At 47.6% G+C, this 20,054-nt stretch overlaps 1 protein-coding gene across 1 annotated transcript in view; it reads left to right on the top strand.

Annotated features, from left to right (window-relative positions):
* Positions 1 to 18,360, top strand: part of C8B (complement C8 beta chain) — a 41,018-nt gene extending 22,658 nt beyond the window's left edge. Inside the window, exons 8-13 of the mRNA XM_082688111.1 lie at positions 1,078 to 1,318; positions 3,118 to 3,246; positions 5,898 to 6,061; positions 13,070 to 13,223; positions 15,787 to 15,855; positions 18,044 to 18,360. Of these exons, the coding sequence (XP_082544237.1) occupies positions 1,078 to 1,318; positions 3,118 to 3,246; positions 5,898 to 6,061; positions 13,070 to 13,223; positions 15,787 to 15,855; positions 18,044 to 18,195 (909 nt within the window). The 3' untranslated portion in view covers positions 18,196 to 18,360. The remainder of the gene's footprint in view (positions 1 to 1,077; positions 1,319 to 3,117; positions 3,247 to 5,897; positions 6,062 to 13,069; positions 13,224 to 15,786; positions 15,856 to 18,043) is intronic.
* The last annotated feature ends 1,694 nt before the right edge of the window (positions 18,361 to 20,054 follow it).

Below are 20,054 nucleotides of genomic sequence, written 5' to 3'. Positions count from 1 at the left end.
CTGATTGGAGCAGGGGAGGCAGGCTCGAGAAAGAAGGGAGATCCGCGGGAAGGCTTTTATCAACATCCGAGCAGGAGAGGACACCTGCGGTATTTAGAGAAATCCCAGAGCACGGCTCCACTTGGAAGGGTAAGGAAGAAGGGAGAGTCGTGAGTCTCTGGGATAGGACTAGAACGAGGCGAGCGTCAGGTAGGGAGCAATGAGGAGCCCGGGAGGTTGGCACCACGGGAGCTGGCATGGCCTTCTAGAACTGATAGGTCAAACTGGCTGTAAGTTTGAAGACTGGGGCAGAAGGTGCCTCGTGAACGCGACCTCTCTCTCGCATCGTCCTCTGCCTACACATCAGTGTAGGAACCTCTCACCTCGGATCCCTCGTACCTTCTGCTCTCTATGCTTCACCGAGCATCACCCTCTTTCAGTCTGGCCCCCACAGCTGGGGGCCGCAAATATTTCCTGTAAAGGGCCAGATAGTAAATAGTGTAGGCTCTGTAGGACCCTAGGGTCTCTGTCACAACTACTTACCATTCTGCCATTGGGGGGTGACAGCAGCCGTGGAGAGTATACGAATGAAAGGGCGTGGCTGCGTTCCAGTGAGACTCCATTCATAACCCCAGTCACGTGATTCGGGGTGCAGGCTGTAGTTTGTTGTCTTGTCGTACACTACAGTGTCTCGCCTTCCTAAAACACTTCTTTGACTCACTCTCGAGAGGCCTTTCTTCAGAATCTGAAAAGAGGCTGCCTTGGCAGGCAGGTAGACCCCCCCCCCCCCAGAGTGGTCCTGGGTGCACTTGCTGCTCCTCTCCATGTCTGCCTCTGGCCGTTGACCCTTCTCATCGCCGCTTTGCCGCTCTGAGGGGGTGAGTTAAGGGCAAGCTCTCCCACGCTGAAAGGACATCGAAATATTTACGAGAAACCAACCCTTGTCAAATAGGCCCATCTTCACCCAAGTATCCTCAAGGAATCGTAAGAGTGATGACCCCAGGCCAAGAACGTCGGATGGCATTTGCAAAGTTCATCTTCTCGTTCCAGATTCCTAACTTTAAAGGTCTGGTTTTCCCTTGTCGGTCTTTCATTTAGAAAAGCTCATTTCTGCATGCGCGCTCTGACCTTGAAGTAGCACATTACAAGCTGAAAGCCAGAAGCCTGATGCTCCATTACGAGTTTCTTCAGAGAGTCAAGCTGCTGCCCCTGGAGTATAGTTACGGGGAATACAGAGATCTCTTCCGTGATTTTGGGACCCACTACATCACAGAGGCTGTGCTGGGGGGCATTTACGAATACACACTCATCATGAAAAAGGAGGCCATGGAGAAAGCAGGTACACGGCCCTGGGGACTGAGATTTTCCTGCTGGGGCCCATGTGAGCTCTGCAAGGTGGTAGGGAGAAGCTTCTCTTAGTTGGTGGGAGAAGAGGTACAGACTCTGCTTCTAGTTCTTCTCCCTCTCTGCCTATAGTTTCACTAGCAGATCTCCCCTTTTTAATAACCTATTCCTGTGGGTCCTCTTCTACCCAACCCTCTGTCTGGGTGGTCCTCTTTTCTGTAACTACTATCTCTAGACAGCATCCCCCTAGCTCTTGACTTTAGATGCCTCCAACATGTGGAACCCCCCCCCATGTCTATTTCCACCCTGACCCTCCTCCCTGAACCCAAGAGCTTACATCCAAACGACTCCTTGATGTCACCATTGAGACGTCCATCATCCAGCCGCACCTTACCATGCCCCAAAAGTCAACTTTCGCTTTTCTTTCCCAAATTTGTGTCTTCCATAGTCACCCACATCTCAGAATGGTTTTACCATCCAACCAGTGGCTCAAGCCAAAGACCTAGGAGTCAACCTTGACTGTATTTCCTTCCTTCTAGTTGATTAGCAAGTCCCATCAGTAAGTTTGAGGTGAAACCCAGGATTCTGCATTTCAAACAAATGTGACATGATGTCAGTGCTGTGGATCCATAAGCCACATTTTAAGTAGCAAGTTCATAGATTATTACACTAGGCTCCAAACTAATATTCACCTCCTATTGCCCCCCTGAAGTCTCTTCTCCCTACACATAAAATTACAGGACTTTCGAACAATGGCAGGCCTAAGGTGTGACTCATGCTTCCCAATCCCATGTTCTTTCCTCCAACATGGTACTTGACAGCTGAGTTGCCCTGGGTCACACAGTTCACAAGGGCAGGCAGAGCCAGGGTTTGGTTATAAGTCCATTGTACTTGCAGGAGGACACATGGCATATGATGTATGTAAATTTAAGCCAGCGTGGCCCCAGTCCCACAAAGGTCAAAGAGAGCATCCTCCATCCCACTGGTTTCCACTGGTTTTCATATTTCTGCAAATATGATCCTGATACAACATTGGTCACACTTACTTGACCACAGAAGCATTTTTTCTTGTAATACTAATACAAAAATTACAAGAGATATTATCAAGAGATTTGTATTTCAAGGAATGTGTCTGGGGGAATACTGATGAACCCTAACACCACTAGAACAGCCCAGGCATAGACTTGCCCTCCTCTCCTTGCCTGGCCTCCAAGTGCCGACAAGTCACACCCAAGTTCTCAACAAGCCCAGGAGGGGAGGATGCCTTGTGGAGAATTAGGGAGGAGCAAGTGGGAAATGAGCCAAAATATGAATAAATAGGAGAAATTGGCCCCTTCTCTTTGCCAGGTCCTAGACTGACACTTTAAATGCATCACCTCAATTAATAAATGAGCAAGCTCTCTTTTCTATAGCCAAGCGTAAAAAAGAGAGGGTGAGCAGAAGTGGGACAGATGGTGGCAACCTAGATTCATGGAATCAGTCCCTAGAGGGTTGCTATCAGGAGCCACAATTTTAGAAAGCAACTGAGTGCTTCTGCTCTTTGGAGAGTGACAATGAGCCTCAGAGCCTCCAAGGACCCTGAGGGGAAGTTGCTGTCCATCTCTCATGAGGTCTCCATGCTGATGTTAGCCTCTCCTCGCATTGAGGTCACCAAGTTAGCCACCCTTTTATCTGAACCTGATTCCGTGGGGCTCCCCTGACATCCAGGAAGGGCAAGGCCTTTGGAATGGACAACAGGAGAAGGGACAGGGTGAATTACCTCTAGGTCACGGGCCTTTCTCGTGCTTCCTTCAGATTACTCTCTTAAGCATGTCCACGCCTGTGCCCAGATGGGTTTTAGAGTCGGCGCTGCTCTTAAGGTGGCCTATGTCAAGCTCGGTGTGTCGATGGAGCTATGCCAGGATATTCTGAGAGAAATAGGAGGTAAGTGGCAGGCGTATGTGACTTCCGTGGTCATCATCTTTCCCTTCCTCGAATCCCCAAAACTGAGTCACTCTCTAAGCCAAACACCGGATATTCTAAGACATTTCAATTAAAATAATGATTCATTCAGTAAAAACTTATTCAGCTCCTATGATACGCTGGACATACAAAAATGAATAAAATTGTATTCCTATCCCCAGGGCGCTCACACAAAGCGGGCAAACGCTTAAAGCAACAATGACAAGGCGGCAGTAAGCACCAAACCCAGTCTGAAGCGTCAGGACAGGCTTCCTAAGGGAGGGAGCTTTGGGACTGCCGCTCGAGGAATAAAGCAGGAACGTTGTTTTTAAGGCAGGAGGAAAATGACAATGGAAACTGACTCCGGGGGGCTGAGAGTTGGCCTATCTGGAGGTTGGAGGCAGGGGTGTCGGGGCCAGGTAGAGGAGGCGAGGGAGCAGGTGAGGATACTGGCCCTTCCCTGAGACAAGGGTGGGACAGAGACTAAAAGAGCATGTGAAGACGTAAGTCATGTAGCAGAGCCCACACGGCAGGGGAGCCCAGATTGGGGGCTGGCGTAGGGTCCAGGATGTAATGCCAAGTGTCCGGAAGCAGGAAACCTGGAGGTCATTCAAGGGAACTGGGAATCAGTGCAGCAGGTGGAGTAGGATAGAGAGGCCGATCCGCAAGGACTTCGTCCGTGACCTCCGCTGCATCCCGAGGAGCAAGCCTGCACCGGCTCTACTTCCTGAGCTTCTACCTGGGATGGAACGTGGAGAAAGAGTTCCCCAGCTACAACAAAACAAAACAACAAAACTGTAACTGCTGGTCTAGGACAATCGCTTGCACTGGTGACTGACGTCTGGTTGATACTGTTTATTTGCTCATTCTGGTGGGCCTGGGTTGGAAGAGACATCCGGCCAGAGACGCATGCATAGAACACAGGTGCTCTTGAAAAAAGACTTACGCGGTGCACAGCTGGCTCGTTCAGTGGGCCTTGCCCCTCTTATTCTCGGGCTTGTAAGTTCCAGCCCCACACTGGGTAGAGAGATGACTTGAAACTAAAATCTTGAAAAAAAAAAGTAAAGAATTAAGAAGACTTGTAAATTAACCCTCTTTCCCTCTACCACCCTGCATGGGTCCCTTGATAGAACATTGCCCAGGACCCCGGAACCCTTGCTAACTACAGCTGCTCCGTCCCTTTTGGTGAAAACACCATTCTCACTTCCGTGTTAAACTCATTTTTCCTGTCTTAATAGTTTTACTGCCATATGTATCCCCAACAAATACAGCTTAGTGTTGCTTGTTTTGGTTTTATTTTGTTTTAAAGATTTTATTTATTTATTTGACACACTCACACACAGAGACAGAGAGAGCACAAGCAAGAGAAGCAGCAGAGGGAAAGGGAGAAGCAGGCTCCCTGTGGAGTAGGGAACCTGGTGCAGGACTTGATCCCAGGATCCTGGGATCATGACCTGAGCCCAAGGCAGACGCTTAACCAACTGAGCCACCCAGACACCTTTGTTGCCTGTTTTTGAACTTTATATCGATGGGATGTGATCTTTTCAGTTCTGGGTGTTGGTTGTCTTTTTTTCCCATTCATCGTCATGTTTTTGTGTACAATGATAGTCTCTGTTGCTGCATAGTATTTATTGTATGAATACAACACTTTGTCCATGCCACTGTTGGATTTGGGTCACTTCCTGTTTTGAACAAGTATAGTCACTGGGGCTTTGAACTTTTTTCCGCAGCCGTCTGGTACACACATGCAAGGGTTTCCCAGAGCATGCACTGCGAGTGGGATTATTGGGTTGTAGACTGCGTATTTTTTCTGGACTAGTTCCAGCAAAACTGTTTTCTGCAATGCTTGTACCGCTGTGTACCCCTGTCAGCGATGTGCAAGACTCCCTGTCTGTGGTCCTCAGGTGTGGTAGGCTCAGGGCTGAATGGTTCCTCGACACCACCTCTTTTGGCATTGGGTCCAAGGACAGATGAGAATGCGAAGATTGAATGATATGCTTGAGGGCTTTCTGGGAAACTCTGTGAGAAGTCAAAATAATAACCATTTCCTAGTAGACACTCTCTAGAGGGTATCTATCACATATGAAGCCCAGCCTTTACAAATGATCCCGCCTCTGTTATCGCATACACAGAAACACTTTAGCTAGAGCTCTGCAGCATTACCAGGATAAACCTTTTCATCCTTAATGCCTAAAATTTCTTATCTGCAAGTAAGTGAGTAAATACATGTACAACAATTAGATTACAGGCTGACACATGAATGATCACTAACTCATCTCCCTGTCGACCTACATACCTATCTATGACCCATCTATCCATATATCTGTATATATATTTATACACGTGTGTATATATTTATCTGTCCATCAGCTCTCTATCTCTCATAGACTCAGTGACATTTATAGATGTCCCTTCCTTGTCCTGCCCCCAACTTAGGTCCAAAAGATTGAAAGAGCTGCCTTTTGCCCCTTGCGCCATGACTTCCTCTGCTGGGAGGAAGCCACCTTGTCCACCGGCACCTGCGGGATGAGTTTAATAAATATTGCGGTAATTAGGTAATTGATTGGGTGGCAGTAAATTCCAAGGTGCTGAAGTGGGTCCCTTGACATGCCAGTTCTCTGTGTCCATTCCAGAGAGAAATAAGAGAAACACCATGGTGGAAGACTTGGTGGTCCTTGTGCGAGGAGGGGCCAGTGAGCATATCACCACTCTGGCCTACAAGGAGATCCCGACGGCAGAGCTGATGCAGGAGTGGGGAGACGCGGTGCAGTACAACCCAGAGGTCATCAAAATTCAGGTACAGCTGGGGACGCCTGGGTGGCTCAGTCGGTTAAGCATCTGTCTTCAGCTCAGGTCATAATCCCAGGGTCCTGGATCGAGCCGCACATTGGGCTCCCTGCTCAGTGGGGATCCTGCTTCTCCCTCTCCCTGCTGCTCCCCCAACTTGTTCGTTCTCTCTCTTTTTCTCTCTCTGACAAATAAATAAATAAAGTCTTTTAAAAAAATGCCCGGGGCTTGGGATACAGAGCTCAATAAGACCCATGCCCTAATCTCGAGGCACACACATTATTAGAGTGGATAATTCATCTGGATCAGACCAATAACAATACACTGTTCAGTACCAGCTAGAGACCTTTGAGTCCCTCCCACTCAGGCCACCCAAGTTGCTAAAGGAAACTCACCATTGGCTTCTAATTCCAGCCCTCTGAAATTGATAGGATTTCCATTTCAGCAGAGAGCCACCCTTTCTGTTATTTATTTTAGCTTTCATTCATTCAGCCAACAAATAGTTGTTAAGTTCCTGTGATGTGACAGGAGTTAAGACACTGGAAGAGAACACAGGAAGCTGTGAGGACGAAGCCTGTGGCACATGCCGAGCTGTAGGACATATCCAGGCACGGCAGTCTGACAGGACAGGGTGGTACCTCATGGTGATCGCTGACATTTCGAGCACCTTCTACATCCATGACACTCTGCCAGGGGTTTTAGGAGTATTATCTCATCGAATCCTCATGCCTCTGCGGATTGCATACGCTGATTTCCATTTTGTGGTGGATGAAATTCAAGGTCACAGAGGTTGCGTCTGTCTGTGGCTGCTGGAAAGCCTCTGTGAGGTCTGGACCCGAGACTTTGACTTCTTCCCTCCCCTCCAGATTTTGCTGTGGGTTTGGTGAATAGCAATGAATGATCCCAACCACCTGTTGCCCACATAGGAGCAGTTTTGCAGCCTTAAACTAAGAAGATGTTTGCTCGAACAAGACTGTCATACACCTCCGTGGTTGTGAGTCCTTGCCTATGGGAACTTCTGCACAGGGTCCACGTTCCATCCTCGGCCAAGCTTTTCTTGCTGTTGTCTGTACAGTCACTGGTTGTCTGGCATCCACCACACCCCTGCCCCACGTCACTCCCAGAGGTTTAGTCTTGCTGCCAAGGAGAGGTGATGAGGGACTGGAGCTCCTGACAGGAAGCTCTGTAGTTCCCAACCCTGGTAGCTTCCCACAGTGTTTTTACTTGTATGTCAAATGTACAGTTTCTGCAGAACAAGAAGTCTGCCATTCAGATCCTCTGCTTGGCTATGTGCTCAGTAGTGACACTTAGGGTATAGCCGCTAACAAGCATCTAGGAGGATAAAGTCAGCCAAAGGTTGTAGGCAGCTCGAGAGAAATCTGGGATTGGTGAGGTTGTGGTGACATTGCGTGGTATCACAGATGGGCGTGGGAGTGAACAGAGTTCAAGAGAAAAGTAGATCCCTGGCCTTTACATGTCACTTATAGTTGACTTGCATCTTTTCCCTAAAATTGAGAATTAATGGAGTTTTCTTTGGTTATCCACCTAAATAAGTTGGGTGTGCCAGTCTGGGCATTGGGAACATCAGGTGCCAAGCATGTGATGTGATTATGGGACTGTGGGGGGAGGGGAGAGAGAGAGGGAAGGAGGAAGAGAGGTAGGGCGGGTCAGCATGCTAAACACCTGAGGCAGACTGGTACGTTACCCTCAGAGGTGCCGCGCTCTACCAAAGGCTAGTGGCTTCCCAGTCTGCGTGTGATACAGGGAAAAGTATCATAGCCACTATCAGTGTAGTGCTGGGAAGGGCTGTGTGGGCGGCCGAAGAGAAAGATGAAAGACTCAGAGATGTGTTCAGGAGCTGGAGAGGAGAGATGACTGGAGGCTCTTAAAACCTTCCTTTGTAAGTCCCGGACCTGAATTAGAAATGTACGATCTGGGCATCCCACTCTTGCACACACTCTTCCTGTCAGGAGAAAACTGCAGACGCTTTCACATTATCCCCCCATAATTCTCTGCGGAGTCAACTCACCAGGTGGAGCAGCGATTACTTTCCAGGACAGCAGAGGCCACTGGGTCAGCAATTCCTAGACACCAGCGTGTTGGCTGGGGCTTACAGCCATAAACCATGCTTGAAAGATCAAGACGCGAAACACGATTCCTGTAGGAGCTGGGTGGACGGGGAAGAAGAGCACGGAAGAGCCCATTCCCACTGTTTACTGGTAAAAATCCATCCTCAGAGAAATGGCTCTTTGCTCAAAGGACTAAAAAAAAAAAAAAAAAAAAAAATAGCAGTGATACATAGAGTCCCAAACACCAAAGGTTGAAATTACGTTCAAGACGTAGAAGAAGAGCCTCCATCGAAAAGTGGGAAAATAGAAGTCAATTGCCTTTGCTTTGTGTTTATAAGAAGATTTAAGAAAATGAACTAAGGAAGTCAAAAAAAGGAAGCTGAGCTATTGAGAAAGGTAGTGGCTGACTGTAGGAAGCCCCAGGCACAGTGGCAGATGAAAGCCTACATTAGAAACTGTAAAGAACAAATGGAGTCATTGGTGTGGAACGCACTGTAAAAATGTTCTTATGTAGAAGCAGAAGACCAAGAGATGAAAGCAATGACGTAAGAGAAATATAATGGAAGGAGAGTACAGAGGGAGACGCCAAAAGCCCAAGGACTTCTTCCTGAGAAAGCAGCATGATAAGAAAGTGAAGAGTTGACAGATTGGGCAAGTGAAGAGGCAGGACGTCCAGTTAAATTTGAATTTCTGACAAATAATAGGTAACTTTTTACTAAAACCATCCCCCAAATATTTCACAGGACATCCTTGTCCTATACACATATTTGTTGTTTATCTAATATTCAAATTTAGCTGGACATTTTTTATTTGACTGGCAACCCTAGTCACCTACTCTACCATCCATGTACATTTCTATCAGTAGTCAGGGTGGCTGAGTTGTGGTCTAAGGTCCAATGGCTGGTGGAGAAGCCATTGTACAGAACTCGGGCATTGCCCAGGGTAGAAGGAAATGATATAGTGAGTGATGCTCATGTAGAGGTCAGGAAGGACTTGGTTATGCTGCAGTAAAAATGAGAAGTCCCAAATCTTAGTGGCTTAGTACATCAAAACTTTATTTCTCAATCACACAACATGTCCAACGCATATTAAAGAGGAGGTTATTGGCAGTGCTCCTCAGCCCCCAGGTGATGGAGGCTTAATGTGGTCATGTGCTCCCAAGATCACCGCAGCGGTGCTAAGGAAGGGGAAATGTCATCTCACTCTGTCCTAAAAGCTTCACCCAGGAAAAGACCCTTCCTCTGCTTACTCGCCACTACTCAAAACAGGTCATGTTGCAAACCTGCCCTTCAGGAGGTCAGGGGATCTCAGCCCTACTAGGTACCCAGAAAGAAAACCAGCTCGTCATTAGCTGGTAACCAGTGATAATCACACCTTTCTAATGGGGTGATTATCTAAAGCAACGTACTCAAAGATTCTAGAAAGACAAATGATTCTGACTGAGAGAAGGTTTAAAATACAGAGGTTGTGGTCACCTTGCCTGGTAAGAAAATGTCACACTTGGGCTGCTGGATCTCACCCACAAAATAAATTGTGAATTTCAAATAGGGAAACCATGAGTATAAGTAAATGATAGCTAACACACCAAAAAAAAAAAAAAAAAATTGCCACAAGTGAAATTCTTAATGTACAAGGAGTGATACAATTTGTAAGAAAGACACATCTCAAAAGAAATAGACAACTTTCAGAACTATGATGGTGAATATATAGGCAAAATGTTTCACTTTTCTAGGAATAAAAAATGAAAATCAAACTAACAACATGTTTTACCCATCAAATTGACAATGATTAAAAATCTATAATACTCGATGTCACTGAGAGTGATGAGATGGACACTTTTATAAAATGAGTTGAGAATAGAAGTTGATATAAGAGTTTAGGCGAAGAATGTAACCATCTATAGCCAAAACATTAGAAATGTTTATAGCTTTTGATCCAATAACCTCAAATGCAATGATCAACTAAAGGCATCATTTTAAAAGTTGGCAAAGATGTATATATAAAAAGATACCTTCTTTTATGTTATTTGTAGTAGCAAAAGAAAAGAAGAAAAAGGAAACAAAAACCTAGTAACAAGAGAAGAGATGAATACCTTGTAGTTCATCTGTACAACAGGGTTCTAAGCGGCCCTAAAAAAAAAAAATCATTTTATCAAAGAATATTGAATGGCATGGGAAAATGCTCATAACAGGATATTAAGTGAGGTAAGTGGAAAACACAGCAGCCCTTCTCTTATGCCACTAACCTGTTATAAATACCTGCCCATTTATCCAAAAATATACACTGACAGGACACAATCCACAATGCTAACAGTTCGAATCCTTTTCTGCCACTTACTGACGTGTGACTCTGGTCTATCTGTTTAACTTTGCTGTGCCTCAGCCTTTTCCTGTGTAAAATGGGGAAGGCAACCTTCCTCATGGGATTGTGGTAAAGACTAAGTTAGATCATGTATATATTTAGTTAAGCACCTAATAACTGCTGCCAGTATAATAATTAAGTGTTATCATTAAGAATGGTGATCACCTGGGGCTCCTGGGTGGCTCAGTCAGTTAAGCATCTGACTCTTGATTTTGGCTCAGGTCATGATCTCAGAGCCATGAGATCTAGCCCTGCATCGGGCTCTGTGCTGGGCATGGAGTCTGCTTGAGGATTCTCTCTCTCCCTCTCCCCCTTGCCCTCCCCACTCACCCTCTCTTTCTCTCTATCAATCAATAAAATAAAGAAGGAAAAGAATGTTGATTACCAGGGTCTATTACAGGGAACCATGTGAAATTTAATAAATTTTGAGCACCGTCCCTTTGCTACAATATGATAAATAAAATTTTCACAAGGGGAAGTGTGCTTAGGACCCAATGATCAATATGAAGAGGGAAGACTGTGTATTGGGGGGAGAAAGAAGGGAGAAAGAAGGAAAGAGAGAGGAAGAAGAGGAGAAAAGAGAAAGAAAGATGGGCGGGGGTAGGGCCATCAAATGAAAGAAGGGACAATACTCCCTACTACGGTAGAACAAAAAGGGAGGTGTGGAATCCAGGGGTCGCTGCTGCATCCCAAGGCAAACCGTGGTCTGCAAACTTTGGAGAACATCAGCACAAAAACAGGAAATAGGAATAATCAAGCCATTTTTATCAATAATGATCATGAACTAGTAAGAAAAACAAAAGCTTTGGTTCAGATTCCTGGCTGTGACGTTGTTCAAGTCACTTAGCCTCATCTGAAAGCAGCGCTAACCATTGCTACCTCGTGAGGACAGAGTCAGATCACGTCAACCCCCAGCCCCAGCTGCTGGCGCGCAGTACACGTCGGAGGTTTATTCCGGCTCTGCCTTTGACTTGCTCTCTCTCCTGGAGCCAATCTCAGTGCTTATAGGAGAATGCCTGGGGGGTTAAAGGCAGCCTTTCACGGTGCTCAGGCAGTGAATGCAGATTGTCGCAGGAGCTCACACTGGTGAACAGCAAACTCCCCACTCCCCCCCCCCAGCCCTCCCCCACGTGTGGCCAGCAGGCTGGACTGTTTCGCAAACCGCCTCTGGATCAATTCATTGACCACAAAACGGTGAGACAATGGGACCACCAAGGGGCCTTGCTTTGCCCACTGGAGCGAAGGTCAGCATCAGATGCATTAAGAAATGGAAGCAATTTTCTTCCCACTGGAGGCTTCTATTAGGCATGATTGCCTGCATTTAGACAGACCCTAAACTCTCCAGTGCAGGATTAGGGCAGGATCACAAACGAAATCTGGAGAGGAACCTGGCCCTGGAGCTGAAACTAGGGGCAAGAGGTTCCAAAACATTTTTAACTACTCCTTTGCACTTTGCCTCAGACTTTTCCTAGCCCATCAGCACCACCACACTGGTCTGTGGCTTCCACTTGTGAAAACACTGCCATGTCCGCAGGAGACCAGCAGTGCTCTCTTTTCGTCTAGGTCCCTGCTGTCCACCCCCTCTCCTCCTGGCCAGCTGCTGTTGCCCTGGTGAGGCCTCCCATCCCCCATTCATTGGCCCATCCACTTTTTTTTTTTTTTTTTAAAGATTTTATTTATTTACTTGAGAGAGAGAGAGCACACGGGAGCCCAATGCGGGACTCGATCCCAGGACCCTGGGTTCATGACCTGAGCCAAAGGCAGACACTTAACCAATTGAGCCACCCAGGTGCCTCTCCCACCCACTTTTATTAGCTGTTCTCACAACCCTTGGGGCTGGACCCCAGAGATACAGAGCTGAGAGTATAGAGCCCTGATTTCCAGCAGCTTATCTTCTAACTCAAGAAGGAAAAAGGGAGATTTCAACTCATTAAAAAAAAAATGAATGACTGCAGAGGAGCAAAGAAATAGAATGTGTATCAGTTGAACAGGGGGTTGTATGCTGAGCACTTCATGATGGGAAGGTGTTCTGTGCACTTTGGAGCTCAGGGAAAGGCTTCATAATGGTGGCTCTTGCACAACGTGAATGATTTTGCCAGTTTTGTTAGAGGAGGCGATGTTGGGACAAAGCTATAATAGTTTCAAAGAGTGTCTTGAAAAATCACCTCCTCTTCCCCACCAAAGACAGATTAACTGCCTGCTCCTCCCCCCACATTCCAAGTTTGCACAAGCCCTGTAATTGCTGTGCTGTAAGCACCGGTTACTATGTATCTCTCTCTCTCTCTGTCTCTCTCTCTCTCTCTCTCTCTCTCTCTCTCTCGGGATTCCTGTGGATTTCATCTTACTCGTTACTTACATTTAATGCTTGGCACTTGGGAGGTATTCGGTAAGAGCTGACCTGAACTTGAGTTTATTGGTGGATATGTGGTGGGATGGGGCATCCACCTACACACTGGGGCATCCGTCCAGTGCCAGATGAATCCAGGCATCTCCAGGCACCAACTCCTTGCTCATTCCTGTGGAACCTTGCTTCTGCCTTCTATCTGATGAACGTTTTCTGTTGAAACGCCTGCCTTTCTGCTCCCCAGACAGAGCCTCTGTATGAATTGGTGACGGCCACAGACTTTGCCTTCTCCAACACAATAAAGCAGAACATGAAGCAGGCTCTGGAAGAGTTCCAGAAGGAAGTCAGCCCTTGCCACTGTGCTCCCTGCCAAGGGAATGGATTCCCTGTCCTGAAAGGTACCATTTCCCCGCAGCTGGCGTCCCTGTGGACGACATCATCTGGAGGGGTCTGTGCCAGGGCCAGAACATATCATCAAATCAGCATACCCTCCAGGGTATCTCAAGAAGAGTTCTAGGTCAATCCCTAGTCCTCTTCAGAGGCCCCAAGGACTGGCCATAAAGCCTTCTTCATTTTCTCAGAGGGAAAAAATAGCCCCCCAGACATTTGGAGCCTCTTAAAACTGAGCTTCTCCTCTCTGATCAGGCATTAGAACTCCCTGAGACCTGCAGAGCTACTGACGTTCAGGCCCCCACGTGGATCATATGAGTCTCGAGAAGGCCCTTCGTTAGGATGGGTAAGACTTCTCCAGGTAGTTCTAATCTGCAGCCAGGCTAGGACTCGCACCTGCCCACGTCCCCACCTCCCCGGAGCACAGTGAGGTGAGATGGGACCCAGGGGCCCCCTGGGCTCAGGTGCAGTTCCTAGGTGGAGAGCACAATGTCCCTCTAAGGCAGTCTCAGCCCGGGCTGCAGGGGAGAATCCTGGGCCTCAACCTGGAACACTTAAAGTCAATCACTGGGATTGGCCTTTGAAAAAGCCCGCCAGATGATTGCCCTGGGGAGTCGGGGCCGAGAAGCCGATCTACAGCTGAATTCACTAGCCCACAGGATCCATGACTTCATGAGCTTACAAACGAGTGGGAGGGCTAGAGCTGAGCAAAGAGTTACCCTGAAGTGTACCGAGCATTAGAACAGGGGTCAGTCTATCTCCCAAGAAGTCAAAATAGGCAGCTAAGTCGTGCTCCTCTGGCCGCCTGAATACCTAAGTTCTAGCAGCATAAAACTGAAGGACCAGGCTGGGAAGGTGCCATCTGCAACGAAGGGGAGGGGATGGACTTGGGGCAATTCTCTGGGCCAAAGAAGAGGCCCTGGGCTCTGCACGTCCTGACCTACACATGGTGAGGAGATTGGGGATGGAGGGAGTGACAGCAAGGATGGGTCACTTGAACTTGATCCCTAACTTTTGAAAGGGTCCATAGACAAAAGGACGAGACGGATACAAAGCGGAAGTTAAGCAGGGCTTTATTTCGCGCCAAGCATCGAGAATCAAACTGACCGACCAGGGCTGTCTCTTGCAAAGAGGCGACCCCTCCCAGTCTCACAGACTAACTGTGAGTAAAGGCCATGTGGTTGAGCCTGGCCACACACAGGTGGCCAATCGAATTACAATTCACCCCATGATAGTCATTTAATGCAGCCTATGATCTTGGCTGGAATCGGTGCCTTTGTAGGGCGCCGGATAGGCGGGGCTCACACTCCTTGGCAGGTAATCCGTGCGCTTTCCCTTGATTGGACATTTCCACCTGGCCAGACACGTCCTTGTATGTGGGCTCCCTTATCAGGGGCTGGTCAGTCATATTTCACCAGTTCTGTTTCTAAGCGCTTTTCTCTTGGGGGGAAGGGGAAGGTTCAATCTAAGTTTACTGCATAAACAACAAAATGGCTCGCTCTGGCTAAGTAGGGCCTTACACTTTAAGGATCATATCTGGGGCCACTGCCATGGGCAGAGCAAATTTGCAGTTGGCTGAGGCGGGGGATCTTATGCACCTGTGGTGATGGCTGAGGAAAAATCCAGTCCAGCAGGAAGCCAAAATAAGGTATACAGAGCAACTGGGTACAGCAGATCCCCACCCAGCGGGGGAGCTGCCTGGAGTTAGGACAGAGCCAACTCAACAAAGGGGACACAGGAGAAGACTCACTCCCAACAGATTGAGGAGTATGTGTCTAGCTTCTTGGACTGGGTGGATGGAAGCAAGGCAGAGATAGTGAGAGCCTAAGGTTGGGAAGTTCTGCCATCAGAATGAGGACCCCCCCCCCAAGTGGGGGAGTGGTCAGCAAGAAGTGGGGTCAGCCCATCAGCTCAAGGTCTTGATCTAGAATTGCTGAAATCCCCATGCCTTTGTGTGAACCCAGAAATTGGAACCCACCTGAAGATGTGCACTAGTGTGAGGGAGACTATGAAGCCAGAGACTGGTGCTTCTGGGCCTGACTTAAGGTGATCCTATGAAGGGATTCTGTGGGACCCAGATGAGAGTAACTCCCAGGTGACAAGTTACAGGTTAGCATACGGAATAACTTCCAAAGGATCAGAATTGGCCAAAGGTAGGATGAGATTTCTAAGGACAGTGAGTTCCCCATCACTAGGAGTGTTCAAGCAGAGGCTGGACAATTAAATGCATGGGGCGAAATTGAGCACCAATGACCAATGGCCCCAGTGACCTGTAATGTAGCTTCTAGCACTGGAAACTTACAAGGCTGGGTCAAATGTCGGCTCAGAGTAATTTTCCTCGGGAATGCTGTGTGAATCCTCATGATGGTAATAAATACCCTTCGTGAGCAAAGGGCCCTTAAGGAAGGAGTAGGTATTCTTGGCCCTGAACCTTTTTCTCTGAAACCATTCAACTAAATGTTTCTCCTATTTTAATCTAATGGCAGTGTCACCACTGTAATGAGGAGGGCTGAACTCGGGAGTTCTGTTTCACATGGTGTGAGTCACGTTCTCTCTGCATTGTCTTTCCAGAATCACGCTGTGAGTGCATCTGTCCTATTGGAGTCCATGGCACAGCCTGCGAGGTCACCCATGAGAAAGGTAAGCAATCTTTGAGAATTGGTCAAAAAAGGGAAATCTGGGGAATTCCAGGGGATAATTCAAAAGGGCATAAAGAGCACTGGGGATGTCAGGTTGGGAGCTGGATACTATGAAATTTCCATCCTGGCTCCTGATTTTATAATTCATTATTTTCACACCTAAAAGTGCTTTGTGTCATAGGACTATCAATGCATGGAATTTGCAGGTTATTTCTTTGAATCATTCTGGAATGCTTACCTTCCTTTTTTTTTTTTAACTGAACTCCTATTCAGCCCTCAAAATCCAGCACAGATGCCCCTTTTTTGTAGAAGTTCTAACTCTCCACCCCTGAGTAAAATTAGTTAATTCCTCCCATGCACTCCTTAGCACTTTAAACATATGCCTATTATAGCTCTTAGCATATTATATTTTGCATTGTGTCTGTCTGCCTCCCCTCTGTGTGTAAGCAGAGATCATGTTCCATTTATCTCTGTGTCCCTGTGGCCCAGCATAGTTGCTGCTCAGCAGTAGGGGCTGAATTAACAAACAAAAGACTAGGCTATCATTAAGATCCTTTCCAGCTCTCAAATTCTTTGGCCAGTTTATTATCTGAGTTCTCTACATGCTCGCAGCCCTCCTCCTTCCCTTCCCTTCCCTTCCTTTTCTTTTTGGTGATACCATTAAAAAAGGAAACGACGCATCCAGTAAAAACAATGTACTACTATGTATTGGGCACCTTGCTGAGTGCTCAGACTCAGTGTGGGTTCAAGTTTCACATCTGTCATTCAGTAACTGTGACCTTGAGCAACTTATGTGACTACTTGGTGCCTCAGTTTCCTTATCTGTAAAACGGGGATGATGGAATTAACTACCTACTAGAGCTTCTTGGGTTTCACCTGCAACCTTTATAAAGCCCTTGGGAGGAGGCCTAACACATTGTAAGGGCAAAATAACTGTTGGTTAGTTTGTTTCAGAGCAAAATGAATCATGTCACTTCGTATTTGACATACATTAGATCCTCTGGTCCTCACCATAACATCACAAAGTAGGTACTATCAATATCCCCATTTTACAGATGAAGAAACTGAGATGCTTTGTTGGTCACTAATGAACTTGCCCAGTGGTCACACGGTAAGAGCAAGACCACAGGTTCAGGTCCAGTGTGCCTGCCACAGCCTTTGCTCTTGACTCCTGCCTGCACTATTTCCCCCAGTGAAATGCGAGGATTATTCTTACCCACCCCACCCCCTGCCACCACATTGCAACCAGGCCCCACACAGGGCTATGCCCCCAGCAGGTAGTGCACAACCACAGGATTTCTCCTGGTTGGAGGAGACCCTGGACACCTCCTACTGGAACCTTCTCGTTTTATGAGTGGGCAGGCCCAGAAGTACTAAGCAATGCATGGGGAAGGATAACTGCCCATCAGAGACTCTGACAGACGCCTGATATATTGTGGTAGAGAGAATCAGTCACTTGTCAGTGTCATCAACAACCAAAAAAAATCCTCAAGGGGAAGGCAAATATCGGGAAGGGGAGAGTGCCGTGTCTGTTATTACTTCATATAACACACGATGCTCGCCGATCACAGAGCTCCTAGTTTATACATTGACAAGAAGCAAACCACCCAGCATCCTGTCACTAAGAAGTGACTAAGCTGAGAGCCAGTCATGCAACAGACGTTTACCAAGGCCTCCTATGTGCCAGCTTAGGTGTGAGGGTTCAGTGGTGAGCAAATCAGGTAAAGAGCCCACCGTCATCGAGACTGCTGTTCAGCAAGAAAAGACCTACATCATTTGAATTGTCCCAGAAACACATTTAAAGTTTTGTTTAAACAAAACAAATGTGTTTTGTTGTAACTTCTATAAAATGGCCGGCGAGAGCTTAAAATATGAAGAATTGGTGGGGAGTTAGCGGTCAGGGCAGTTTCCCTGCAGAAACAACCCTCTACCTGAGATCTGAAGGCCGAATGCGATTGACCAGATGAATAGAGGAGGAAAGAGTATTCTGGACCAGGGAAACAACATCTGCAAAGGCCCTGTGGCAGAAGGGAGTGTGGCAAGTACCATGGTGTGCAAGAAAGACAGCTCACTGAAGGGAGGATTTGAGAGCTGACTCCCAAAGCCTTTTGGCTTCTACCCCCTACCCCTCCATAGGGCACCAGGTCTAACAAGGGCTAATCAGTGTTCACTGACCTTCTTTCTTCTAGATGTCCCCATTGATGGGAGGTGGAATTGCTGGTCAGACTGGTCTCCATGTTCTGGAGGACATAAAACAAGACAAAGGCAGTGCAACAATCCACCTCCTCAAAATGGAGGCAACCCCTGTGTGGGCCATGCTTCAGAAACACTTAAATGTTAACGAAGAAGTGCTTCTTCCTACCGTGGGCTGCCCCCTGTGAGAGCTCTGAGCCCTTAGGAACTCAGGCCCAGTTACCTCCTACCCACTCCCACCGGGGGCCAGCCCAAGGGTAGAGGGTGGTGCCATTCAGGGGGATTAAAATAAAAATGTTATTTGCAAGATGTACATGGATTGAACTAAGAGTGAGTTAACCATGAACTACAGGTTCCTTAAAGGCGTAAGAATCTCGGTCATGCGCCCTTTGCTCATCTGTCTACCTTTGTTCCACTCACGTGCACTTACCAGCTAGGAACCGTGTTATGAGTTGTTCCCATGGAAGTCCTTCCGTCTAGAACAACTGGCATAGAGTAGGTGATCAGTAATGAATCAGTGACTAGATATGAAGTTGTTCCGCCCTTAAGGACTCCCTGGACTCATGTGGTGACAATGGCGGTGAATATGTATTGAATGAGGACAACGTCCACAGTGGGGCTCAGTGTGTTCATTCAATCCAGCCTCATGATGACCGTACAAGGCCAATGCATATCAGGCCCATCCAACAGCCTCGGGAGCTGGGGTTTAGAGCAGTTACGTGGCTAGTCCGGGGCTGCGCAGTTAGGAAGTGATGAGCTGGGCTGCAGACTGGGTGCTTGGGCTCCAGAGAGTTAGACTTTTACTGTCATGTTGTCTTCCCCTCAGTAGTTGGGCATTTACTGACGAAGAATTTTTTAGGAACTAAAATGTAGAAGAACGTTGGTTGTGTGTGTGTGGTATTGACAGCCTCTACCACTGCCTCCTGAGGACAATGGATCCTGGTTCCTCCACTCCCTTGGAGGCTGAGCAAAGGAAAGGTGAGGTTATGCATGTCAGAAGCAGCAGTTGTGGAGCAGAGCTGAATGATTGTGACATGAGTAGGTGCCCAGAGAAGGTCCTGAGCTGGAGAAAAGAGCAAGGGAAATTAATCACTGAATGAGAGACAGAAGGAGGGAAGGAGGAAGTGGGGAGGGAAGGAGGAAGGAGGAAAGGAAGATGTAGTAGCTGGAAGAGGAAACATACCAAGGTGAAGTTCAACTTGATGGCTCCTTTCCTTTCCAATGTGCAATACATACCTTCCCCTACCTCTGTACGTTGTTCCACTTTGTTCCCTCCTGCTTTTGTCCACATCCCATCTGGGTGAGGGGGCTGTTTGAGGAGGGAGAAAAAGAGGGCACTTAGTTGATCTTTGGTTACCAAAATCCAAAATGTTTCGATTTTTTAGATTGAGTTGAGTGATCCTTCAGACTTTAGGGCTCTCATTCATCCCATCACCTCGAAACAACCCATCAGATTTTGTTTGCTCTTGGATGCTCCCCATCTGGTTGCAGAACTTCATGTGAATTTGTTGAAATCAAACTGAGGGTGGGGGAGGGGAGAAGTGGTTGAAGGTGAACCGGTTTTGTTCATTTTCAACCAATTTGTTCTCCGCCGCATCAACGGCGTCCGTTTGCCTCTGGGCTAGGTGCTGGGGCCTGAGCCCTTCACACGTCCACCACGCCATGGCATGGGTCACCGCCACCTGCCAGTGTGGCCCGCCCAGCCATCTGGGATGGAGTCAACAGAACCACCCTGGGAAGGAGCCGGTTCAGACGGCTGGGGGTTGGGGCGGCAAACGCGCTGGTTCTCGGGCTGCCCTCGCCGGTCCCTCGCCGGTCCCCGTGGCCCTCCCACTGAGCCGCGGGGCCAGGGGGCCCTTGTTTGCTCTGATATTATTGCTTTGCCGTCTGCTGTTATTTCAACAGGCTAATCCAATAATGTTTTATCTCTTTCATTATACCGAAGCCGTATAATTTTCTTGAGTTATCATCTATCTTCTTTTAAGGTTCCCCAGAGACGGGGAAGAG

This window comes from Mustela nivalis, assembly GCF_964662115.1.
Source record: "Mustela nivalis genome assembly, chromosome: 10".
NCBI classification, from domain to species: domain Eukaryota; kingdom Metazoa; phylum Chordata; class Mammalia; order Carnivora; family Mustelidae; genus Mustela; species Mustela nivalis.
The sequence above is the reverse complement of the archived record's forward strand: the minus strand, read 5'-3'. Positions and strand labels throughout refer to the sequence as shown.